Source organism: Vitis riparia, chromosome 10 (assembly GCF_004353265.1).
Source record: "Vitis riparia cultivar Riparia Gloire de Montpellier isolate 1030 chromosome 10, EGFV_Vit.rip_1.0, whole genome shotgun sequence".
Lineage (NCBI taxonomy): Eukaryota > Viridiplantae > Streptophyta > Magnoliopsida > Vitales > Vitaceae > Vitis > Vitis riparia.
In genome coordinates, this window is record NC_048440.1 from 5,830,795 (window position 1) to 5,858,321 (window position 27,527).

Genomic DNA, 27,527 nt, shown 5'->3' on the forward strand with positions numbered 1-27,527 from the left:
AAGCAATATAAGATTGCAAAATTAACCCCCATTGAGGCTGGTTGCTGCCGAGCACCATCTGAGTAGGTTCCTTTTTTTTTATGGTCTATCTGCATGTGTATATGTTACTGTGTGGGTGTATGTGTGTGTTTGTCCTATTCAAACAAAAAAAACTGATTAAGTTGGCTATTAATGAGCATTTATATCTGATATTTTTTCTAGGATGCAACATATTCTTTAGATGTGGATATCTAGATGTCAATGCTTCATACTATGACTTGAGTTTTCAACCCATCAGCTCCAACAAAGACTGAAACTCAACAAGATTTTCCTAGCAATCAGGTGCTAAAATTGTCATTCTTGCAAGTAAACACCATCATCTTCATGTTCTCTATTTCTGTGTTTTCCTCTTACAAAAGGATTGTCATTGTTGTTTGCTTTTCTTGTATCACATTTCTAGGGCTGGAGTTGCACAATACATGAAAACTGAATGGACAGTGGTTGCTATCTTTAATGTGGTTCTCTTGGTTGTCTTGGTAAGATAACCCCTCTCATCCATATTATGACAATGAGAGAGAACTGATGAAAAACTATAAAATCCAAAGTTTCTTTCACACTTAATTTTGGGGATTATGTCTTGTTAAGTTTTTTCATTTATCATCCTTTCTTAATTGAAAAAATGAAAAATTATTGAGAAAAGGGTATCTTATAATAGTAAAAGGGTTGAAATTTGATAAAAGTGCTTCTAGTTTTATATGATGAGTTAAACATTTACTAATATTTTGGCAGCAATCTGTCTTTTCTATATCCCTCTAATTATTTTTCACCTCACTTTTATTTGTTATGCAATCCTAGTCAATGGTCTACTTGGTGGGATGTTATGCAAGCCAAATTGCTACAAGCAGCAGCTCTACAGCTTGAAGATTGTCAGTATATCTTCAAAAATCTTTCCTGATACATATACAAGACCATGTTGTTATATTGATTGTTCAATTTGTAATTGAGAATTCTTTTCATTTATCAAATGAAATAGGAAAAAAGAAAGTAGGTTTTATTGAGTCATGTGTAAACAACATTGGAAAGCCATCATCTAAAAATTTGTCCATGGACACCAGCACCCTGATTCAGTCTGAGGAAGAATGAAGAGAAGGGGAAATCTTGTGCTGAGTGGGATGGAGACTCTATGCAGGTAAATATGACATACCATCTGTTTCGATTGTATCAATGCACTACATCCTTCTCTTACATGGGAACTTTGGGTGTGTTCTTTTTTTTTTTTCCTTTTCCCAATTGGAATTGATATAATTTAATTGGTAAATAATTATATTTTACTGACTCAGTAGTGACTCAGCTCCAGAAACACGTCCTGGGGTGTACGTTAAGCAAGCCGAATTGACAAACCCTATTTGTAGATCATCCTTGATCAATGGAGAGTTGTGCAGAGATCGAGAATAGGCCAGTCGGTGATGTGGAAAACACGATTTTTGTGGTGGTTGGTAAGAGGGCGGAGAAGAACAAAACGACGCTATTTTGGGTTGTGAAGAACTTTTTAGGGAAGAGAGTATGTGTACTTCATGTTCATCAACCTGAGAAAACATACGCGTCCGGTAAGTTTGTTGTTTTTTGTATTGAGAATTGATCTGTTTGGTGTTAATATTTGTTGAAAATGCTACGTTTGGTTATCGGGAAAGTGAACATAAAGGAGAGGAATTAGAATTTGGGGGGCTTATGGTTGCAATTGGTAAGTTTTTGAGTTGAAAATGATATTTGATCTCAGCATTCATAATTTGTCGAGACCCTGTATGCACATCAAGAAAATGGAAGGAAAATAAATGGAACGAAAATTTTGAGAATTATGTTTTATGTTGTTTATGTTGCTATAAGGATCAGGTTAAGCAAGCAACATATGTTTGGATTCGAAATTTTAGTTAAAGTGATCTAACTAACATTGGGAATTCCAATTATTTTCCTTTTCCTACATTTTTCTCAAAAACCAAGTAAAAAATAAAAAGATATGCCATTGAATTGATTAATTTTTATTTTTTATTTTTAAATTGTCTTGTATTATGAGTATAGTCTTATTCGGTTGGTTGTTTGATTGAATTGGGGACCAACCCTTTTACTAAAATCCATTTTTTCCTTGTGGGGATGGTATGTCTCATTATTGACACCTTCATGAATGGTTGGATTAAGTAGTATCTTCATAAGATCTTACTGTCTTGAACTCTTTATGAGATTTGATTTTAAACTGTGGTTTTACCTTAATAGTTTTGACAGAGCTTCGAATCATAGACATAAATTCATTCAGTTTTCCCATTTTTATTATTTATTTGCTTTGCAACTATTCTCATACAGTAATGTAAACAAAGGAAGGAATGTTACGAAAATCTTAGTTGAATAAAAGGTAAAAGAATATTTATCAATATTTAATGTCACAAAGTGGAATGAATATCTTTGGGTTCAACTGTAAGGGAGTGAGTGTCTCTATACTGAACATCTTTGTGTCGATATTTTAGCATATCTTCGTAATACAATTCTTTACATTATTTAGCAAAAAAAGTTGACTGACTATCGAAACTGTATATAGAGATATATCACAAATAACATCAGAAATTTCGGGATTTGCTATTCCACTAGTTTTTATTTTTATTTTTTTATGATCAAACAAGCTAATACATTAATATAATTCCAATTAATTTACTTGAGTGAGACTGGTTGTTTCAGCATGCAATACATGATAAGTTTTTGCTAAAAAATCTTTAGTTTTTGTAGATTTTATTGCATAGGTTTTATTTGGTAGATTTCTTGGTACTTTTAAGATAATAACTATTATTTTTTCTTTTATTTGTAGTGAACTAAAAGGTTTGAGCTAACAAATGGAAACAACAGGTAGGCAAGGCTTCCTACGAACATGAAAGGCAAAATATGCTGAAACTTCTCAATCAATACCTTCTTATTCTTGCCCAAATGAGGGTATTATTTATTCGCATTATTTTCCTTGTTATAGGGATTACAATTCTAACCTGTCCAAAAGAAAAACAGTGGAAAGTTCAAAATTCTAAACCATGTTTACTTCATCTTGGAGATCCTTCTAGAAGACTAATTTTCACCCAAATGATTAGATGTTGTTAAATATAATTTGACTGTGTGGCTTATTTCTACAGGTGCGAGCTTATAAACTGTGGATTGAAATGGAAAATATTGAGAAAAGGATAATGGAAATCATTGCTCAAAAGAATATAAAATGGCTTGTTATGGGAGATGCAGCAGATAAATATTATTCAAAGTATTAACCATCTATTACAAGTTCTTATTGTTGACTGCATTGATTTATTTGATATTGTTGTAGAATTACTCGAGGCTTCCACTTTAGGCATTTGGGATTAAAGTTTTGTTGAATTTTGTGGAATTTCTTGAAGCTTCTACAAGAATTATCCAATATTAGTGCACAAATATTGTTGCTCTATAGGAGGCCTCTTGATGTAGCCTAGTCAGTTTTAAATTGCTATGAAACTTATTGGTGTTAGAATTATATAATCTTATTGTGAACCTTTTATATCACTGCCTTCTAACTAGATAACTTCATCCTCTTAGTTATTTAATATTTTAGAAGTATGAATTCTGGAAAAGAATTTGAAGAATGGAGCCTGTAACAGCATGAGTGAGAATGAAAATTTCAGCAAAAGGAAGAAAATGTTTATTTAAAGTCAAGTCGCTTGTTGGCGTGCTTTTAACTCAAGGCATCAGCTTTGGTATGTGTCTGTCCAATTAATTATAATTAAGGTATTATTTTGAGGTTGATAACATTAAAATGCCTTGATAACATTAAAATGTGCAGATATCAAATAAGCTAAAACTTATACCAATTTAATTGAACTTGCATTTGCTTTCAGTTTCTAAATTTACTAATCCAGAATCATGAAGATTGTAGGAAAATGGTTGAGCTCAAGTCCTTCAGAGAAGAAGCCGGAGCCTGAGGTATCTTTTGAAATTTTGACCAGCCTAGTGAGGGTGGTTCCTGCTCAGGAGAAGTTCATTAAATTTCTGGAAGAAAGCAGATATGTCCCAGGGGTAAAACTCAAAAAGAAAAAAAATAAAATAAAATTTGCATTTGTGTTGAGCTAGTACAACATGATTAGATTTTGTAACTATTTTGTATTAGTGAACTATGTTTAGTTTTTCACTTACCTTACCATCCCCTCCCCCACATTTCTCAAAATCCAAATAATGCTCTGAAATCTCTTCCTCATTGTAACTATGTAAATGTGGATCTAATTGAAATTGGTCTTGTTTGTTTCAATCCAGTAGCTTGAGTTTTCTTCGGGTTTTTTATGATGGATTATGATGTTGAATAATGCTTATATGATAGAGTGTGAAGCAAATAATTTTTTGTTCACAATTGGGGATAAATAGTTTTCATTGAAAACAAATCTCTATTGCCAAGTGCTTTAAAGTTTTACCTTATCCCCCAACTTTTTCAATTTGTAAAAAAAGTGTTAAAATCTTATTTGGGTTTTTTTAACATATTTCATCCAACAATCTCTTTTTATGGAGTTTCATATTCCTTGGATGGAAACTCCCCCACAGTTCCCTTTATTCCCCATTGTTAATACCTTATCCCAAGGCAATTGGCTTCTAGATCTAAGCTAAGGGACTGAAGTTACAAGATGTGACAGATATTGTTTTCAGCCCTCTCCCATGAAAACAAAAACAAAAACCAAAACCTTTTTTTCATTTCTTTCACTTTGCTGAGAAATTACTGTTTGGGATTCTCTTGGTTGTGTGTGTCTATGTGGAGAACTAAACATTACATGGGTACCTCTCTGGAAGACAACAACTTTAGATAATCTTTTTGGTTCCCAATCACACACTACCACAAGAACAGAATCTCATATAAGAGATGATGAAATTTTAAGCAATTTTGTATTTTGGTCTGGCCAATAGGAATATCTCTTATGGTATTGATAGGGAAAAAAAATAGATACAGTTTTCAAATAGGAAGTTCAAAACAAAGCATAATGGTTATTTGAGACAGACATATATGTATAAACAGTAATCCCCAACAACATGACAGGGGACACAAAGGTTCCTTTTTGGGTTGGAACTCAGCTTCTCCATGCTTATCTCTTCCTCTTCTTAGGTTCTTTGTTTCTTGCTTTTTCAATCTTTCCCTCTTTCTTATTCTCTATATGCAATAAATGTCCTTTATGACTACCTTGAAGTTGATGATTCCCTACACATCACTCTCTCTCTCTTTTCCCCTAATTGATTGAGCAGGTGTCTTTGTTGATTGCCAAAGCGATATGTAGGAAAATTGTCAGGGTTGAGAAGGTTGTGCTTGTAATTTTTGTGGCAGTATGGTGAGCAAACAAATTTATTTCCCAAATGGAACAGACAAATTAAAATGAAGAAATATAGGGTGAAACTTAGTAATCCAGGGATAGAGAGTGCAACATGTTTCCCATAATCAGCACCTACTCATCATCATACCACCCATCATACAATTGCTATGTTATTTGGAATATGGTACGCTTAGAAACTTGAACTAAAATTGCCATGAACCATTTCTCAACTGCTCTAACTAGATTTAATGGAAATCGAGAAATTCATGGCACATCTAGCATTACATGTTAGCCTAATTTCAAATTTGGAAAATGATAATATTTAATTTGGAAAGTGCTAAAATTTAATTTCCATAGATATAGTTGTTAGCTTTACATTTCAAATAAAATAGATTCCAAAGCTTATCATGTGTCTAAAATGTGAAATTTCTCTAATGTTATGACCTTTAATGAACAAATTGTCTTATGCTCAAAATGGTTGAGTGAGCATTTTCAGTTTAACAAAGCTAATAATAATAATCACAGAGGCCCTTGTTCACACTATGACAAATACATTACTACACATTGATATTCATAACACATTTCTAGAACCTATGTTAAGCTAGATATTACAATAAGCAAAACACATGCTATAAAGAAGCCAACAAAGAAAGTGATTACATATGGATATGAAATAATTTGGAAGGAATGTTGATCATCAACTGGAAGTTCAATCTTTGGTTCGCCAGCTGCTGAACTTTCATCACTTCTATTCCATCTTGGTGCATAGAACACCCAAGCTCGGACAACTTCCTCTCTAGAAGTATATGATTTGTAAACACTCCCCTTATAAAGGAGGACATTCTTTTGACATTCAACCCATGAATTGTACACTTCATGTCTACGACCGACAAACACTACATAGTATGTTTGATTGTTTGTCATTTGATGACATAATTGCTATTGGTTAATTTTTGATAATCAAACAAGTAATAAATATTGAAAAATATAGTGAAACTTATATAATTCACATATGTGTACCACATTCTAGGATAATAACAGTCATTATAAACTAAAAAAATTTAAAATATAACAAATTATGTTCGGGAAAGGTCTCGCCCAACTTTAGCTAAGGTAGTACCTAGGGTCCCTTAAGGTAGTACCTAAGGTCACTTAAGGTAGTACCTAAGGTGCATTAAGGTAGTACCTAAGGGTTATTAAGGTAGTACCTAAGGTACAGTACCAAAAAACCAAATGTTAACCACTTGATCACATAAGAGAATCACATAATGGCATGGTCTAAGGGTCACAAAGGAAGGTCCGAGGCTTGGGAAGGGTAGAACCTAACTTTAGCTAAGGTAGTACCTAAGGTCCCTTAAGGTAGTTCCTAAGTACATTAAGGTAGTACCTAAGGACTATTAAGGTAATACCTAAGGTACAGTCCCAAAAAACCAAAGGTTAACCACTTGATTATACAAGAGAATCACATAATGGTATGGTCTAAGGGTCACAAAGGAAGGTATGAGGCTTGGGAAAGGTAGAGTCCAACTTTAGCTAAGGTAGTACCTAAGGTCCCTTAAGGTAGTACCTAAGGTACATTAAGGTAGTACCTAAGGGCTATTAAGGTAGTACCTAAGGTACAGTCCAAAAAAACCAAAGGTTAACCACTTCATCACACAAAAGAATCACATAATGGCATGGTATAAGGCTCATAAAGAAAAGTCAGAGGCTTGGGAAGAGTAGAGCCTAACTTTAGCTAAGGTAGTACCTAAGGTCCCTTAAGGTAGTACCTAAGGCCTCTTAAGGTAGTACCTAAGGTACAATCCCAAAAAACCAAAGGTTAACCACTTAATCACACAAGAGAATCACATAATGACATGGTCTAAGGGTCATAAAGGAAGGTTCGAGGCTTAGGAAAGGTAGAACCCAACTTTAGCTAAGGTAGTACCTAAGGTACCTTAAGGTAGTACCAAAGGTACATTATGGTAGTACCTAAAGGCTCTTAAGGTAGTACCTAAGGTACAATCCTAAAAAACCAAAGGTTAACCACTTGATCACACAAGAGAATCACATAATGGAATGGTCTAAGGGTCTCAAAGGAAGGTCCAAGGCTTGGAAAAGGTAGAACCTAACTTTAGCTAAGGTAGTACCTAAGGTCCCTTAAGGTAGTACCCAAGATACATTAAGGTAGTACCTAAGGGCTCTTAAGGTAGTACCTAGGGCACAGTCCCAAAAAACCAAAGGTGAACCACTTGACCATACAAGAGAATCACATAATGGCATGGTCTAAGGGTCATAAAGAAAGGTTTGAGGCTTGGGAAAGGTAGAACCCAACTTTAGCTAAGGTAGTACCTAAGGTCCCTTAAGGTAGTACCTAAGGGCTATTAAGGTAGTACCTAAGGCCTTTTAAGGTAATACCTAAGGTACAGTCCCAAAAAACCAAAAGTTAACCACTTGATCATACAAGAGAATCACATAATGGCATGGTCTAAGGGTCACAAAGAAAAGTTCGAGGCTTGGGAAAGGTAGAGCCCAACTTTAGCTAAGGTAGTACCTAAGGTACATTCAGGTAGTACCTAAGGGCTATTAAGGTAGTACCTAAAGTACAGTCCCAAAAAACTAATGGTTAACCACTTGATTACACAAGAGAATCACATAATGACATGGTTTAAAGGTCACAAAGGAATGTTTGAGGCTTGGGAAAGGTTGACCCCAACTTTAGCTAAGGTAGTGCCTAAGGTCCCTTAAGGTAGTACCTAAGGTACATTAAGGTAATAATTAAGGGCTATTAAGGTAGCACCAAAGGTACAGTTGAAAAAAACCAAAGGTTAACCACTTGACCACACAAGAGAATCACATAATGGCATGGTCTAAGCGTTATAAAGGAAGGTCCGAGACTTAGAAAAGGTAGATCCCAACTTTAACTAAGGTAGTACCTAAGGTACATTAAGGTAGTACCTAAGGGATATTAAGGTAGTACATAAGTTACAGTCCCAAAAAACCAAAGGTGCTCCACTTGAGCACACAAGAGAATCACAGAATGGCATGGTCTAAGGGTCATAAAGGAAGTTTCGAAGCTTGGGAAAGGTAGACCCCAACTTTAACTAAGGTAGTACTTAAGGTCCCTTAAGGTAGTACCTAAGGTACATTAAGGTAGTACCTAAGGGCTATTAAGATACTACCTAAGGTATAGTCCCAAAAAACCAAAGGTGCACCACTTAACGACACAAGAGAATCACATAATGACATGGTCTAAGGGTCACAAAGGAAGGTCAGAGGCTTGGGAAATGAAGACCCCAATTTTAACTAAGGTAGTACCTAAGGTCCCTTAAGGTACATTAAGGTAATATCTAAGGGTTATTAAGGTAGTACCTAAGGTACAATACCAAAAAACGAAAGGTGAACAACTTGATCACACAAGAGAATCACATAATGGCATGGTCTAAGGGTCACAAAGGAATGATCGAGGCTTGGGAAAGGTAGAACCCAACTTTAACTAAGGTAGTACCTAAGGTCCCTTAAGGTAGTACCTAAGGTACAATAAGGTAGTACCTAAGGGCTATTAAGGTAGTACCTAAGGTACAATCCACAAAATAATAATGCCACTTACAACCTTTTGCACTTGTTAGAGCTCACTAAGTCCATTGATGTCCAAGGCTCTTTCAAAAACCTATGATTGAGTATGCTTTGACATGCCACCCTTTTCTATATTCAAACTTTGCCATGCTAAGGCTCTCTTACTCTTGGTTAATAAATCTTATACTCTAAAGAAACAATAGCTACTAGAAGTGGAAGTTTTTGATGCTCAGGCCCAAACCCAAAATAAAATTATTCAACATGGTAAGAAGAAATTGTAGATTTGAGACTAGACGTTGATTCTAGCTGCTCATATACATCGATTTATCTCAATAATTCAAGCCAAAATGAATGGTTCCGAGAGACTCGCAGCTACACCTCTTCAACCCGGCTAGTTACTAGTGTTCTTACGATGAAGTGCTTCGTTTGGTTGTTGAAACAATGGAGATAAATTGGACGTTTTTATGGTTTCTTTTGCTAAAATCAGAGAAACAAATTTTGATGTTTGGGAAATTTTATGTTCTCAGGTCGGGCATGAGAAGATGTAACCCAACATCTTTAATTTTTACATTTTTGTGTTTTATTCAATTTCAGATGTATCCTGCTAACATGGAGACATTAAATGTTGCTGACATGGAGACTGTAAAAGGGTACTCTGGGAAGATAAAAGAGACTAAGCATAGAGTGCACAAGAATAATAATAGTTTTCCCATTCACGGTCAAATCCCATATTCCACAATCTTGGGGTTTGATTTCCATATTACCTTCAAATGGGTAGCTCCAAAATCAAATAATGCAAACTATCTCAATTAATCAATGCAACATTCAATATCATATTCAATCCAACAAAAAATTGGATCCAATATTTAATATTAAGTTTATTTTAGAAATCAAGTATAAAATGAAAATCACAACACTTTGTTTCCTTTCCTTAATACCAGAACAAAGTTGTAAAATTATCAGCTTATTAAAAAGACCATTTAAGCCACAAATGAAGAGAGCAAATATGCAAAGAACTAAGAAAATGAAAATCAACCATATGAAGTAAAACCCATTCACCCATCACAGGAAAATCAAGCTAACAATTCTAAATTATAAAGAAATAACTTAACTAGCAAATCTCATTCACCATAATAATTTTTAACATGAAACAAGTAAACATAGAAGCCAAAAAAAAAAAAAAAAAAAAAAACAAACCAAGCAATCAATCAATAACAAGAAAATAAAAAAAAAATACTTTTTCCCGTAACAGTCTTTAGCTAAAGAATGAATGCAAAATACAAAACAAAAATAATATAGAAAAATGCACTTAAGCAAACCCATATCACACATAATAGTTTAAGCTACTAAACAAATGCAGAAATGCAGAGAACAAAAGGTAAAAATAAGAGAGATTGATCAAAAAAAAAAAAAAAAAAGGTAAAAAGAAGAGAGAGAGAGAGAGAAAATGCACTTAAGCAAACCCATCTCAAACATAACAGTTTAGGCTACTAAACAAATGCAGAAATGCAAAGAACAAAAGGTAAAAATAAGAGAGAGAGAGAGTAACCAAGAACAACCATTTCAACCAAGAATGTAAAACATTTTCACCAAAATAAAAAAAAACCCACACACACACAATAAGAAGGAAATGACCCGGATAAACAGAAACCCCATTTATTACCCACAAACACAGAGTCCACAATCTCTCAAATCATACAGCCAAAATAAACAAACAAACAAGCGGAAATTCGATAAAAAAAAAAAATACAAAAACCCAGCCATAGAGTACGGACAAGTGAACAAAGAAACATGTTTCAGCTTTGAGAATGACCAGAAGTGAGAGAGAGATTCCCTACTTTTGATTCTCGGGTCGGGTTTCTTTGTGTTTCAACTTTGAGAATGAGTTCAAGTTTCAAATTATTCTACTGACATGGGGAGGATTTGCTGATGACATGGAGAAATTTAGGGGTAATCTAGGAGGAGGAAAAGTAAACAAGATATAGTGCACGTTTTGGATATTATTTTACCTATTAATAGTTGGATCTCATATTTTGTATATTTGGGTTTTCAAAACTATATATTTTCCACATCAACAGCCTAAAACCTAACTTTCCCCGGTATTTTTATATTTATTTTTTAAATAAATTATTTTAATAATAATTTTTTAAAATAAAATTTTTATTAAAAAAAAAATCCCACCAAGACTAGTTTTTATAAAAAAATGTTATATTTTATGATTTAAAAGGGTGACCAAAACGGCAAAGCCTTTTCTTTTCACCATGAATAAACCGACCCGACAACGATACGGTTTTGCTCGTACTCACTCCCGTGTCATAAATACGACGCCGTTTTGCTTCGTGGTATTCTGCTTGGGCTTAGGTTAGGGTTTATCTTGGAAGACGCAGAAGATTTATTGATCGAAGCAAGGATCTCCCAAGCATATGGATATTCAACAAGTTTTGGGGATTAATCGACTTGAAGATGTCAATTGGCTATGTTCTCTTGCAGAGTCTGAGCTTGTGAGTTCAAATTCCACTTGTTTGGTTGCTGAGAAACTCCGGGGAAGCAAAAAGGAAATTTGTGGCCCCTTTGTCCTCCATTCTTTTTCTCCGCTCCAATAAATCAATTAAGCATTGCACAATAGTTCAACTTGACGTTCCTAAACAGTGAAAGAACAAAAAGGGAATTTTTTTTTTCTTATTTTGATTTAACTTTCTAGGCAACCAAACTAGGAATAATCAATTAAGCAATTAAGAGTTAGATCATAGTTGAGTTCGGTGTTTTCAAAGAACGAAACAACAGGAAGGGGAATTATTTTTTACTTTTTATTGTTTATTTTGATTCAATTTTCTCGGCAACCAAACATGGTGCAGTAATTTTTTTTCTTTTTTAAAATTTTACCAATTTCTACTTGGAAGTTATACAATACTGTTTGACAAGTTGGTGTTAGAGGTGACCTCTTAACAATGAGTGCTTGGCTTCTGTTTTGTTTTTGTTGGGCCAGAATATATTTCTGAGTGGCGTGGCGTGGGTGTAGAAAAAGAAAATAAATAAAAGCTTCTGTTGTCAATGCAATTGGGTTTTCTGCATGCAGAAAAGCTATTTAAACTCAAATGACAGAGATTAAGCATTTTGGCAGGACATGCTGATTAGCTTAAAAATGATGGTGCTCCGACGTGCAAAAGTAATTGGTCATGAAGATCTTGCTGAGAAGTTTGATTTGAAGATGCTTCGAGCCCTTTGTATGTTATCTATGCCATGTTCTTGTTTGCAATAATTTCATTTAGTAGTCACGCTTGATGGGTTTATCTTTCCTTTTCACTGACCATATTCAGTTTTAGATACTGAGCACTCATACTACAATGCGATTTCTATGTGTTGCCCCATTTGTTAACTTGTTTCCATGGTGTTGAGCAAATCTAGGACATGCTTGTCAATTTTCTTTGAGAACTCAAAACCTGCTTTTCTTTGGTAGGCAAGTACCTTTTTATTTTTATTTTTTATTTTTTATAGGAAACAACAATGAATTATATTGAAAAAGGATTTAAGAAGTACAAAAGAAGGATGAGGAATCCTCCCACAAAAGAGAGCTAAACACATTGAATACCAAGAGCAAAAAGCTATTTAGTAATTACATAAAGTAATTTCTCCTTACTAGTCCACACCCTTGGAGCTACACACCGCTAGCCAATCTAGTTGAACCACATTAAGGGGAATGCCCTTAAAAATTGTGGTGCAAGAAGCCCAAAAAGAAGCAAGGAAGTGAATAGAATCCCATAGAACCTCTAAATTCCTTGTCTTATCCTCAAATATCTTAGCATTTTTTTCCCGCCACATAGCCCAAATTAAAGCAATACATGCGGTTTGCCACAATACTAGGCCTCTCTTGGATCTTCCCAAACCCTTATTTGCTTAAGTCTGCATCAAGCTTCTGATCAACCTTAAGACCCACAACAAGCTTGTTTGGCCCACATGAACACACTATTCACATACTTTCCAAGCATGCTAAGAGAAGCATAATTCACTGTTAGCGCTAAATTGTGCCCACTGAGGCATGAGTCCCATGAGAGTGGCCAAATCACCTAGAGAGGATGTAAGGCACATGAAACCTTTGACATGCTTTGATATCTCATATCCATCCAAAGCAACCAAGATGGAACATATTCCCTTGTAGGATAGTCTCCAAGATGGGAGCCCTAATCAGTGCCAGCCTAATGCTTTTCATGGCATTGTTTATGGGTCTCTGGCACCCATGGTGTGAGATTGCCCGTGCTAGTTTGCCAATTCTATAACCATGCTTTTATTTTTTATGTAGTAAGGTAGACCAGGTTAGTACACTTGTGGGTCCATTGCCCCTACATCTTCCATGATCATTGTGGCCTTGTTAGTACCTCTTACTTGGTCTAGGCATGGGGCTAATGTACTTACCAACACAACCTTGGTGATTCTATTCTTAGTTTTAAAGAATTGTGTGGTTTGCTGTTAGTTTCAGTTTTCATATTGGGAGAGGTAAAACCTATCAAAAAGAAAAAAAAAAAAAAAAAAAAATATTGGGAGAGCTAATCTGGATTTGTTTAATATTTGAAATTGCTTAAAAGTTGTTATATGTTTATTAACCATATAAATCTCATTCCATAGCTTAATGGTAATTTGTATTAAGGCTTTTCTTCCCCATTAGAGCAACCATAACTTTTAGACTGGTTAATCCATTATATATTTCTTTATTTCAATCTTTTGGTTATTTTCACATAAACTTGTCATGAAATTTCTGTCTATACTAGTTGGTTTTGCACTATTTATTGTCTGTTCATAAAAGTTCTGGTATCAATGCTAGTTTTTGTTTATCTAGAAGACTTGAACATCTACAAAATATTTTGGCCAATTGTGGATAGAAATGGTCTTCTACCAGTTTTGGACCAAAAAGTAGCTGTCCTAATGCTATAGTTTTTGTATTGTTCAAGGAGCAATCTAATAAGGGTTGCATGCCATTTGAGAATTGGCTATTGTCCATTGAATGGTGACAAACAATTTGAAATTGTTGACAGCATAGAGTCACTTGATGATGATGTTATGTAGGAGATGATAGATGAAATCTATTGCACTGTGAGAGATGATCTTAGGCTTGATTCTCAGGTTCAGTAAGTTAAGTTCCTTGTTGCTGAGGCCAACAAGAGCAAGAGATTCAATGGAGTGAAGGTTGGATGGTGCTTTATTGTCGTACTTTTACTTGGAATATCTTAAGATTAGTTGTTAATCAGTCTCTGGAATTTTTGAAGTGGAAGACCATGCTAAAAGAGTGATTATTTTATGGGTTATACGGACACATGGATCAAAATAACTATCAAATTGCAAAAAAGACATCTCCCTTTAATTTTTCTAAGAGATGACTCTCTTTGGATACTTTTACTCCACTTTATTTCGTTTCCTCAAAAAACATCATTTTCCACTTATTTTTCTAACTCATATATCTCTTCAGTTCACTTCTTTTTTCCCTAATTCTCCACCTCACTCTTGCACACCATGACTTCATCTTTAAGTGTGACCTTTAAGCCTTCTCTTGAACTTGCTCTCTTTCTTTCTCAGTTGATGAGACTTTATGAAAACCATATTTTATCTCATGATGCCCTACCCCATTTTCTTATCTCTCAAACAACTCATTCTCATTCCAAATGTTCATCTAAACTACATTGGGATTAAACTTTATTTATTACGAATTTAACAAAGGTTAAATTCTCATTAAGGATGTTCAGGTGAACTACACTGGGGTTAAGTTTGGTTTGCAAAAAACTTAACTAGGATTAAGTTCTCAATCATAATGATAATTTTAACTACACTATGGTTAAGTTTCATTTACCAAAAACTTGACTACGATTAAATTTTGTTTCATCTACATAGAACTTGATTATGGCCACCTGAATTGTATTATGGTTAAATTTCATTTAAAAAGAACTTAATTATGGTTAAGTTTTTGTTTCTTATACAAAGAACTTGACAGTGTTGTTAAAAGCAAAAGACAATCTCAAGGCAATAGGACTCCTTTTAACTTAGGGCGAAAGGCAAAAAACAAGGCAATGGCCTTAATATAGTAAGGTGAATAAAAAATATAAATATATGTACCTATTCAATACTTGACCAAAATAAGAGTCGCCTTCAACAATCAATACTAATAATTTTTCATCCCTCATGGCGTTTTATAAGATTGACAAAATAGTAATAATTATTCAAAGTGTTAAATATGATACCCTACATCATAAGAAACATTATATTGTTTAGAGAAATCCATCTTATCCAAATGCATATTCTAATTTTCCGAACATCTAAAAAGCGGAATAAAAAATAAAATAAGAGAATGAACATCTTAGAGAATCTTTGGGCATCATCATCATAGTCATCACTTCCACCAAGGCTAGATTGATAGTCCTTCATTTTATTATCACTATGATTGATAATATATTATTTCATCTTATACTTTGTTTAATCTAATGTTAGATTGAATTAAATTATAATCTAAGCCCATGGTTAAAGGTGAGACCCTCTATGCCTTTCACTTTATCCCAAGGCAACCGTCTAAGCATTGCCTCTTTGAAGCCACCTTGCCTAGGTCTTCAAGAGGTGAATTTTATCTACCCCGCCTAACTTGGTGGCCTAGGCGACCCATGCGATTGCCTTTGATAACACTAGAACTCGATTAAAATTAAATTCTTAATTAGAATGTTCATTTAGACTTAAATACGAGATCATAGATATTGACAAAAACAAAGTTGGATCGGAGATTTAGCTATCAACAACTTTCTATCCAATTTCATCTGACATTGTAGAAGTTCAAATGAAACTACTAAAACCTCAACCAAAAATGACTACGAAAAACCTCACCAAAAAACAACTGCAAAAAACCCTGATAAAAATAAAGAGAAAGATGGAAAGTGTGAATGATTATGGAGAAGAAAGAAATAAAAGAGAACTTCGCTCTATGATTTTTGAAATGGAGAAGAAAACTTTGCTCTATGTTTTTTGAAATGGATAAAGCTATGATCTTTTTTATCCATTAATCTCTATTATAAAGGTTTGGACTTCACTAGAAAAAGAGAGAACATGAACATATAGAGAGGAAGAGAGCTAGGCACCAGAACTGGGAGGAAATGAGTTTGGAATGGGAGGAAATGGCATTTTTGGAAGAAATAAAGAAGGGTAAAAATGCCCAAAATGGGCCATTTCTCTAAAGAATGAGCAAGGAAGGTCATTTTTCTGATTTCAAGTGTATTTCAGTCCTTTTTAACCAAATATCCTTATTTTATAGCAAAGAGCTTGAGAGAGTCCACTCTGATTTGGTGGCAGCAGTTACTGAAAGCCACTGCCCCTGCATCGTAAAGTCGTAAAGTTGAACTTGGAAGCATCTGAAGAAGAGAAGTTGAAGGAGCAGTTTGTATACCTACTGGACAAACTTATCCTCTTTGAGATTCATAAAAATTTCTGCCAAAGTGGACTGCTCAATATAAAGGGAACATGAATAAGTTTTACAACTTAGAATTACATGATATGCTGGTTGTGTTAAGAGGAATCTCTTTTTATCAGAAGTTAAGGGGAACCTTTTTTTTTTTTTCATCCGAAGAGAATTTAAGCAGAGATTATTCTCTCTTCATATTGTTTAGGTCTGAAATTCTTAATTAGAGAGCATCCAATGATATATTTTATCCAACGTATATAATATAAATTGTGAATAAGGTGAATCTGTTGCGCACACGAGGTGTTCACGATCTTTGTTTGCAGTAAGGGCAAGGGCTCTGTCTCTCGATCAGTGATAATGACCGTGCTGGCGCGGAGATCAAGGGTGATGGCACGACCTTTCCAGCAGTGTGAGAAGGAGATGTCTGCGGTGCAAGGAGGAGACAACAGCAGTCCGAGGTGGAGGTGAGTGCGGCACGATCTGTGCTTCCAACTGTGGCACGGTTCAGATAAGAGAGACACCCTTAAAAGTCGACAATAAAGGTTGACATTGAACTTGGAACTTTGGCGATTAAGGCCACAAACAAAGGTTCTCTTCTTGATTCCCAAGTTTACAAGCCTAGGGTTCTGATACCATGTAGAATGAAGTACTTGAAAGTGAGAGAATAAATTTCTTCCTTTTAATCTGGATCTGTAGATACCCACATATTTATACTAATATTCCTAGTACAAAGAATAGAAACTTTCCCAACCTAATTCTATCAAATCCCCTTGATTACAGGCTTGTCCTAATCCTTTCCTTAATTACAATAATATACAGCTATAATTTTTCCTAATTATATCCTTACACACAATACAACATCAATCATCATGTGTTGCATCTAATTCAAACTGTCTTTTTTGTATCAATTTTCATTCTTTCTTTTCTTTTTTAAAATGTTTTGTTTCTTTTATTTTTATTTTTTATTTTTTAAATGAAGATACTTTAAAAGAATGACCTTTGTCAAGCCATTAAGATTGGCTTAAGTGGTAAAGGGTTGGGAGGGCTTGTGGAAGGAGGTTCCAAGTTCAAGTCCCAATGGGGACAAAAATTTAACTATAAATATATATATATATATATATATATATATATAAAGAATTACATGTGACGAATATAGTCCAAAAACCTTTGATGCCTTTGATTCTTCAAACTTGAGGAAGACATTTTGGTTCCAGAGTGGCTTTTTGGTCAAAGCCTCAACCAAAGGCACTTTGAACAGGGGTTCTGAATTGATTGTTCAAAATGATTTTGAAAACCAAAATCCAATTAGGTGAGGTGCTCTTAATATCACAGAGTTCTCTCTCAATGTACTCTAATGAAAAGATCCAAAGTTCATGCAGTAGGTGGACATGCAAAGTGACTAAGTAAAACAGGTACCAACTTTGCAAAAGCGAATTCATCAAGTGATTTTTGCCCTCTTTCATCTGCATGACTTGTAAAGATCTGCTCTATCTTAGGCATTTATTGTTTAGCATGCAGAACATACAGTTGCACAAACTCTATTGCTTTTTTGGGTGAATAAAGTTTGTTTTTACATGTTACTCAAATAATTGAAATGTATTAATTTTATCAAGTTTCTATTTGTGATATACTCTTTCTGAAGCTTAATCAGTCTTATGGTTTTTACTGGAGTCGTTTTGATGTGGAGTTGCAATTTATAATTTTGTTTGCTGATTGGTTTTTTCCCTGTGGGAACTTGTGCAAGGTTCATTTTGATGGAATATCTAAGAGGACGGGTTAAGGATTTGTCAACTATTCCAGGCTTGGCGGGGTTGGACAGGTTTTTAAATGAATGCAATTTATTAAAGTGTAGTCTAAAGGATCCTATGAGCACTGAAGAACTAAAGGCATGCATTTCCACCAATTCAAAAAGGAGAACAGCTAAAAGGTAAATTAAATATCTGTGGCCTGTTGGAACTTCACAATATCTTGGGTCATGTATAAATCATGATTCATTTAGTTGTTCTGGTTATAAAAGATGTTTCAACTGTTTTTGGCCCCTGAAGCAGGGTTGACAAGGGGTGGATTAGGGATAACGTAGGTGTCAGGTTCAATTCCATGTACAGAATAAACAAAAAATAAATAACTAAAATAAAAAATAAAAAAGGACTATAAAAACAGATGCCTCTTTTTTTGGTCCAACGATCCTAGCATGCAAAGTTTTATTTATTTTTTTTTTTGATTGGAAACGCCACAAAGATATATTAAAATAAAAAGAAGTACAAGAAGAAGGATGAGAAATCCTCCCACCAAAGACAACTAAATTACAGGAAAATACACATAAAACAAACGAACTCCCACTAAGGACCAATCCCTATGGAGAACACACCGCTATCCAATCCAACTGAATCACATTAAGGGGAGTCCCCTTAAATGCCTTGGAACAGAAAGCCCAAAGGGAAGCAAGGAAAACAATAGAGTCCCAAAGGAACTCTGAATTCCTTGCTTTATCCTCGAAAATCCTTGCGTTTCTTTCCCACCACACAACCCGAATTAGAGCTATGCTCGCAGCTTGCCACAAAACTACCCCTCTCTTAGAATTACCGAAGCCTTGAAATTTGATGGACATCATGTCATATATGCTCCTTGGGGGAACCCAATCCATCTTAGCTAACTGAAATAACCTATGCCACAACCCAATCGTCAAGGAACAATGAAGAAAAAGGTGATCTGCTGATTCCCCGTGCTTCATGCACAGGATACAAATATCAGGACTAAGGGCTTTGTAGGGTCTTCTCACTTGCAACATGTCATTAGTATTCACCTTCTTGTGTGCCACTAACCAGACAAAGGACTTCACTTTGAAAGGAACTTGAGACTTCCACACGAACTTTGAAGGAAAGTTCTGAGGAGATCCAGAAGATTGAGATAATGCTAGAAAAAAGGATTTGACTGAAAAAAGCCCTGAAGAGGATAATGGCCATAATCTAGCATCTGGGACCGAAGGAGAGAGATACAAATCATCAAGAGAGCGCATGAGGCCTTCTAAGTCCTCAATCTCAGAATCTGACAGGTTACGTCGGAAATTCAAATTCCACAAGAAAGGCCGAGATGGACCGAGAACTGAAGAAATAGAAATGTTTTTATCCACGACTACACTAAATAGTCTTGGATATTGGGTTCCCAAAGGTTGGTCCCCCCGCCACAAATCTTCTCAGAACCGAATTCTTTCCCCGTTTCCTACCACATACCGAGTAATCGAAGAAAACCCCTGAAAGACTTGAGCAATAGCCTTCCAAGGACAACGATGTGACCATCTGACTGGAGTGTTAGCATCCCAACCATTAGAGTGTGAACCATAAATGCTTAAAATGACCTGATGCCAAAGAGCTGAACCCTCTTTAGGATACCTCCATAACCATTTCCCTAGAAAAGCGAGATTCCTCCAAGAAATATTCCCCAAACCCAAACCCCCTATTGTCTTCAGTTTGCACACCACATCCCACCTCACTAAATGATTCCTTTTGCCTTCCCCAACCCCTGACCATAAAAAATCCCTTTGCAACCTCTCGATTTTTGCAGCCACTGAAGTGGGAATTTTGAATAAGGAAAGGAAGTAACTTGGCAAATGGGTAAGACAAGATTGGATAAGAGTTATCCTCCCCCCGAAGGATAAGTAGGCCTAGCATGCAAAGTTTTATTAGAATCCATTTCTTCATCGAAGTCTCCCCTGAATTCTCCTTTTGGTTCTATCTTTCAAGCAACTCTATCATCCATTTAAGCAATTCAGGTTTAAAATTTGAAACATCTTTCATGAGTGTAGTTTGCATTTTTCAATAAATTGATTGACAAGTTGGGAACCTCATGTACCTCATGCTCGTGCCTGTGCCTGTGCATTCTGGTGCTAGGAACACCATAGTTATTTTTCCTTTCTTTTTCTACAGGCTGAAGTATATGTTTAGGGATTGTCACGGTTAGGTTCAGACAATAAGCTTGAATGCATCATTTTTGTCATTTCTATGAACTTGCATGCATAGTTAATCATTTCTAATATGAAAATTTGCATTTAAATACATGTAAAAGAATCACTCAAAACCTCATTCAGTTTTGTTAAATCATAATTATATTAAACCTTTCTTTTATCCTAACTTATCCTGATATAGAATTAGTTAAGCTCTAGAATGCATTACTAACACTCCCCGTCAAGCTGGAGCATAAATGTCCATCATGTGAAGCTTGTCACTCAATCTAGTGAAGTCATCCTTCTTAAGGGCCTTGGTGAACATATCAGCAACCTGGTCCTTTGAAGGTGTAAATGGAGTACAAATCTTTTTACTGGTGACAACATTTCTCGCAAAGTGACAATCAACTTCAATATGCTTTGTCTGTTCGTGGAAGACAGAACTACTCGCAATATGAATTGCTGCTTGATTATCACAATGCATAGGAATAAGATCTGTATATGTGATACCGAAATGTTCAAGAAGTGCCTTCAACCATATCAGTTCACATGTGGTATGAGCCATGGCATGATATTCGGCTTCAGCACTAGACTTAGACACAACTGTCTACTTCTTGCTCTTCCAAGTTACTAGATTACCTCCTACAAAAGTACAATAACCTGATGTGGATTTTCTATCCCCCTTTGTCACCAACGTAATTGGCATTTGAAAAACCAACTAAATTCATATGTTAGTTCTTTTTGAACCACAACCCTTTTCCTAGATATTTTTTTTTAATATATCTCAAAATATTATAAGTAGCCTCCCAATGACACTTCTTAGGTTTTTCCATAAACTGGCTAATTAGTCCCACGACATGCACAATATCTGGTCTAGTCACTATTAGATAAATAAGCTTCCCAACAAGTCGTCTGTACTGTGCATTGTCCTCAAAGTCTTCATTCTCCTTCCACAAGTCTAGGATAGGTTCCATCGGAACATTTGCTAGTTTTGCCCCTAATAGGCTTGTTTCTTGTAGAAGATCAGTTGCATACTTTCTTTGAGATAGCACTACACCCTGTTTACCACGAGCAACCTCAGTACCAAGAAAATACCTCAAATTACCAAGGTCTTTTGTAACAAATTGTCGTTGTAAACATTTCTTGGTTTCTTCAATACTAGTCACATCACTACTTGGCTAGAGTATATCATTAACATATACAATAAGTACCACAATGCCAGATGAACTATGTCGCACAAAGACTGAATGATCAGCTTGACTTCGCATAAATCCTGCCACAAAAACTACTTGGCTGAATTTGTCAAACCAAGGTCTAAGACTTTGCTTCAAACCATAAATAGCCTTCTTTAGTTTACACACCAAATGAGTCTCCCCCTAAGCAACAAATCCAGGTGGTTGCTCCATATAAACCTCCTCAGTCAGATATCCATAAAGAAATGCGTTTTTTATATCTAGTTGATACATCGGCCAATCTTTATTGACCGCCACAGATATAAGTACACGAACAGAACTTAGCCGAGCAACAGGAGAGAAAGTTTCAAAAAAGTCAATACCCTATGTTTGTGTGTACCCTTTGGCAACCAACCATGCTTTATACCTCTCAATAGAACCATTGGGACTCTACATGCAACTGGATGAACCCCCTCAAGTAATGGCACCAAATCCCATGTGCCTCTAATAAGAAGAGCTGACATCTCCTCATCCATAGCCTTTTTCCAATTATGATTCTAAATAACCTCTTGGTAATCCTTAGGATTAGATATAGATGACAAAGACAAAGCAAAACGACAAAAAGAAGAACTAAGACGATCAAAGGAAACAACACTAGCAATGGAATGCTGAGTACAAGAGCGTTTACCTTTTCGAAGAGCAATTGGCAAATCAGCAGAATCACCAGTAGAATACATTGGAGAAGGAGATGGCTCTGGAGCACAAGGGGTTTGCAAAGCTTTTCACCTAGTGTAAACCTATAAGGGTTTTGAAGGTGGAATAGATGTAAACATAGGAGTATGAAGAGGGAAAGACATTTTGTTAGTAGAAACTTTGAAAAACGATTCAGACTCAAAGAAGGTGACATCTGAAGAAACAAATCTCTTTTTAGCCACCAGATCATAACACTTGTACCCTTTTTGAGTTCGAGAATACCCTAAGAAAATATATCGAATAGCTCTAGGAGAAAGCTTATTCATACCAGTCTCAAAAAGATGAACAAAGCACACACACCCAAAAATACGAGGAAGAGGAAAAAGCAGAGGGTCAGGAAAAAGACATTTAAAAGGAATGTCACCTCCAAGAGTAGAAGATGGCATCCTATTAATAAGAAATCCTACAGTAAGTACAACATCATGCCAAAAAGATTTGGGCACAGTCATTTGAAGCATAATGGTGCGAGCAACCTCAAGAAGATGTCTGTTTTTACGCTCTGCCAGATTTCATATATTCTAAAGCATTATCAGATCTTAACACAAATATTAGAAGAAAATTGAGTCTTTATTTCACTGTGAAAGGTTTGAAATACATCAAGAACAGATGATCTATCTTTTAACCAGTAAATCCATGTCATCCTAGAATGATCATCCACGAAGGTAATAAAATACCTATAACCTGACATGATAGAATAATGACAAGGATCCCATACATCTGAATGCACTAAATCAAAAGGATGTAAACTTCAACTTTCTTTAGAAGGAAAAGACACTGATGTTTTCCTTATTGACACATCACAATTTATTTCAGAAACAGACTCACTAAAAGACAACTTTTTTTTAGAGAAAGGTTAGGATGACCCAACCGACAATGCCAATAATAAGGAGACACACCCCCAGCAGCAGTAGCAACAAACGAAGAATCATGAGTAAGATATTAGACTCCCCCTAACTCAGAGTCATGTCCAATCACTGTATTCGTATGGAGACCCTGAAAAATACAATGAGTAGGAAAGAAAGTCATGGAACAATTCAAAGATTTTGTAATTTGATTAACAGAAAGAAGATTAAATGACAATTTTGGGACATGTAAGACTTGGTTAAGTTCAAGAGATGAAGTATGAATACTACCAAAACCAGACACATTAGAAACAAAACCATCAGCAACAGTAATAGGTGAAAGAGACTGACAAGGTGTAAAGTTGTTGAATTGATGCTGGTCGCCAGTCACATGATTTGATGCACCTGAATCTATTAACCAAGAATTACGAGAGAAGGCAACAAGTGCCCCAGTACCTAACTGGAGGGCATGGGAGGCAATAGAACTTGGTTGAGAGTGAAGCAACCTATCATACTCCTCCTTAGAGATCTGAATAACATCCTCAGGAACAACTGGAGAAGAAGTAGATCCATTAGAAGCAATTGTAACAGCTACTGCTTTAGGGATATTGGACAACATAGCACCTTTGGAAGCCCAATCGGGCTTACCATGCTTATCCCAACATCGATCCACAGTGTGCCCTTGTTTACCACAAAACTCACATAACCTATCATGATTTTTGCTCTTTCCAGTGTCACCCACACAGCCACATGCAGCCATGGCAGAATGCTCAAGATCCACACCAGGGGAGGACAAGGTTAGAGAAACAGATTGTAGGCGAGAGAAACCAGACTGGAGTAGACATGGTACTGTCCCCAAGCAATTGACTCCTAAGAGTGTTACACTGCTCATTTAGATTCATTAAAAGACCACATATGAATAGGTTTTCCCATTGACGCTTCTGAGTCTCTAAATCTGTAGAAAGAGGTAGAAGCCTGCGAAATTCATTGATAATCCCTCTATAGGCAGCAAAGAATTCTGGAAGGGGCCTCTCACCTTGTTTATTATCAACAAGTTGTTGAAACAAAGAGAATGTATGAGAATTATTACCATCATTAGAAAACATCTCTTTGATGGCATCCCACATCTCTTTAGCAGTTGATGCCAGACCAACAGAGGCAGCAATCTCAGGTTCCAAGGAATTCAACATCCATGTCTTCACTGCACAGTCAGATTGATGCCATGCTGCATACTTGGAATCCTTAGGATCCAACATTTTATCAACAAGATGATGGTCACGACCTTGGGAACCCAGGAAAGTACGAAATGCTTGGGACCAAAGAGCGTAATTTCTTCCATTAAACTTCATTGTTGTACCAATAGAAACTCACAGATCTGAAGTAGACATGTTATCCATCATCTTGAATCACAAATACAATTACCACAAGGCACACAACCTCAAACACAGAGGCACAAAGTGATCAATCACACAAGAGGGCATTGATCTACCCTCACAACAAACAAACTAGGAGTGAAAAAGGAAAAGAAAGGATCACCAAGACAAAGAGGTGGCTAGGGTTGGAGTTGAACCTTCTCTGATACCATGTTTAGAATAGTGAAACACGACAGAAACTTTACTCATATATTCTGTTGGTTATCATTTTAGGTTACATCCTAGCTGATATATACATGTACAAGAGTCCTATATTAGGAGGTTAACTATACAAAGATAATTACTATAAATCAGCCTATAAAGTAAGCACTAATACTGCAATCCTAACTTATCCTGATATAGAATTAGTTAAGCTCTAGAATTCATTACTAATAGATGTGTTCTCCCCACCCGGTCTTCTCAGCCTCCTATTTTTTTTTTATTGGAAACGACACAAAGATATATTGATAGAAAAAAGAAGTACAAGAAGAAGGATGAGAAATCCTCCCACCAAAGACAACTAAATTACAGGAAAATACACATAAAACAAACGAACTCCCACTAAGGACCAATCCTTATGGAGTACACACCGCTATCCAATCCAGTTGAATCACATTAAGGGGAGTCTCCTTAAATGCCTTGGAACAGAAAGCCCAAAGGGAAGCAAGGAAAACAATAGAGTCCCAAAGGAACTCTGAATTCCTTGCTTTATTCTCGAAAATCCTTTCGTTTCTTTCCCACCACACAACCCGAATTAGAGCGATGCTCGCAGCTTGCCACAAAACTATCCCTCTCTTAGAATTACCGAAGCCTTTAAATTTGATGGACATCATGTCATATATGCTCCTTGGGGGAACCCAATCCATCTTAGCTAACTGAAATAACCTGTTCTCAGCCTCCTATTGGATTGGTCTTTAGTCACTTATGCCATTTGAAGACTGTTATCATATGCAATAACTTTGAAGTCTTGACAATAAAACAATTTATTTAATCAGAAATTAAGAGAAAGGAGAAGCCATCACATTTTCTACATAAAATCTGAAGTTTTAAAATTCTCATCTTAATACATATTGACATTGTATTTAATGTGATTATAGTTAGAAGTAAAAGTTTGTGAGATTAGGGTTTAGACTAGGAAAAGGAAGAGGATAAAGAAGTGTAAAACGGTTTAGGTTTGTCCAACTTGACTAGACTTTTCCTTCTCACCTATTTATGTTATTACAAAAATACCTCAAATAACTAATACCTAATAAATATCTCTTAACAAAACATAACAAGATAAAATAAACTCTAACACTCCCCCTTAAGTAGGAGCTTAGAAATTAAACATGCCTCGCTTGGAACACAATCTATGAAAGGTATTACGAGTGAATCACAGTTGGTCATCCCATTGAATATATGTGGGTGAATGACAGTTTATCATCTGATTGAATATAAGGAGTAATGATTTGCTTTTGCATTAACACAACTCAAATGAAATGACAATCAACTTCTTTATGCTTTGGTACACTTGTGAAAGAGGATTATTTGCAGTAAAGATAGTAGCTTGGTTGGATCTTGCTGACAACAGTGGTGGAAGCCTTAAACAGTAAAGTGAACTAAATAGCATACTCCAGCACAAAGCTCTTTCTCTCTCTCATTGTATCGAGACAGGGTTCCCACTTTGCTAGGATTGGAGAGAAACCAGTCCTTGACCAGGAGTTAGTTCCCCGCCAACCAATCACATTCAAAAAGTTGTTCCCAAACACGAACACTAGCATGTTACATGCATGTATCCTAGCATGTCTACTCTCTCTGTGTGTGCTAGGATGGTCCTTGACTTGGAGTTGGTAAATCAGTCCTTGACTAGGAGTTAGTTCCCTGACACCCAACCACATGCAAAAAATTGTATGCTAGATACATTTATCAAGGTCTTGCTGTGTGCTATTGAGTATATGAGGCTTACCGTTTATTATTGTCGTTTTCATTTTATTTACATGGTCATGTTCACCAATTTTCCCTATTTTTAGCAAATCTAGTGGAAAGTGAGTGTGGTGCCATTTTTCAAGTGATGAGATAACATGATAGAGTTAATTCTGTAAATTCATAATTAGAGAACATGATGAGATGACATGCTATGGGTTAGTGTTTGGATTTGGACTCTTATCTTGTTCATTTATTTGTTAATTTCTTTCATTGTGTATATAGATCATGTGAAGAGATGGCTCCTAATCCAAAGAAACAGAAAACTGAAACCAGAGGAAGTGACTCAGATCAAACTGAATAAGGTTGAAACTAGAAGATGTTGCAGCAAACTGAAACCTGAAACCAGAGGAAGATGTGGCTCTAATCACAAGAACCAGAATACTGAAGCCAGATGAACAGATGGGTCCAAACAGAAAATTGAGTGAAAAATTCTCAAAAACCAATGAAGTCCCGTGATTGGCTTGGATGATGGTGTAAAGGTCTCAAGAATGTATTTGTTAGCCTGGGCTATTTTGCATCGCCATCCCCTGGTTTGAGGCCTTATTAATTTTTTATTTTTTAAAAAATTTACAAGGAAGGTGTAAATGAGTCAGTGAGTTCCAAAGTAGGATATAGCTGAAGCCAAGTCCATTTTCTTAAAGAGTGCTCAAGAGTTGCAGTGAGATGAAGAGCAGGCAGCTGAGCTTGGTTCATTTGTTACACATTTGATCTCAATCGAACCTATAATATACAGCTGAGCTGAGTGGATTGGTTTCATTTACATCTCATTTGGAATGATTTGAGTTCATTTTTTGTCCTTCGTTCTTGTCGTTCTCTTTAAGGGCCGAGCAAGAAGTGCATAGTCCATTGGGCATGCTTGTCACAGGCTCAGGTCAACCTAGGCACATAAGTGAAAATGTTTTCATCAAACTGCTAAAAAATTAATCATTTTCTTGGATATCTGTCTGGAGAGAAGGGTTGGATGGTGTGGGTTATGATGCTATCGTCCTGAGTGTGCAAAGCATTGGGCAAGAGAAAAGAAAGAAAACAAACCAAAAACGATTTTGACTTCGAAAAGAGTTTTATAGCATATGTAGCAGACTTAAAACCATTTTAAAATAGAAGTCATTGGGTGAGAATTCCTTAAATAAAATAGTTTACC

At 35.8% G+C, this 27,527-nt stretch overlaps 1 protein-coding gene across 2 annotated transcripts; it reads left to right on the plus strand.

Moving 5' to 3' along the window:
• Positions 1 to 11,187: 11,187 nt before the first annotated feature.
• On the plus strand, positions 11,188 to 27,182 carry LOC117924331. 2 transcript variants are annotated; one of them, XM_034842943.1, is made up of 4 exons: positions 11,188 to 11,377; positions 11,998 to 12,100; positions 18,046 to 18,229; positions 26,609 to 27,182. In XM_034842943.1, the coding sequence occupies exons 1-4, from the start codon at positions 11,300 to 11,302 to the stop codon at positions 26,685 to 26,687; spliced, it is 444 nt and encodes a 147-aa protein (XP_034698834.1). In that variant the 5' UTR covers positions 11,188 to 11,299; the 3' UTR covers positions 26,688 to 27,182. The 2 variants fall into 2 exon arrangements, with proteins under 2 accessions (XP_034698834.1, XP_034698835.1); XM_034842944.1 differs by lacking the exon at positions 18,046 to 18,229.
• The last annotated feature ends 345 nt before the right edge of the window (positions 27,183 to 27,527 follow it).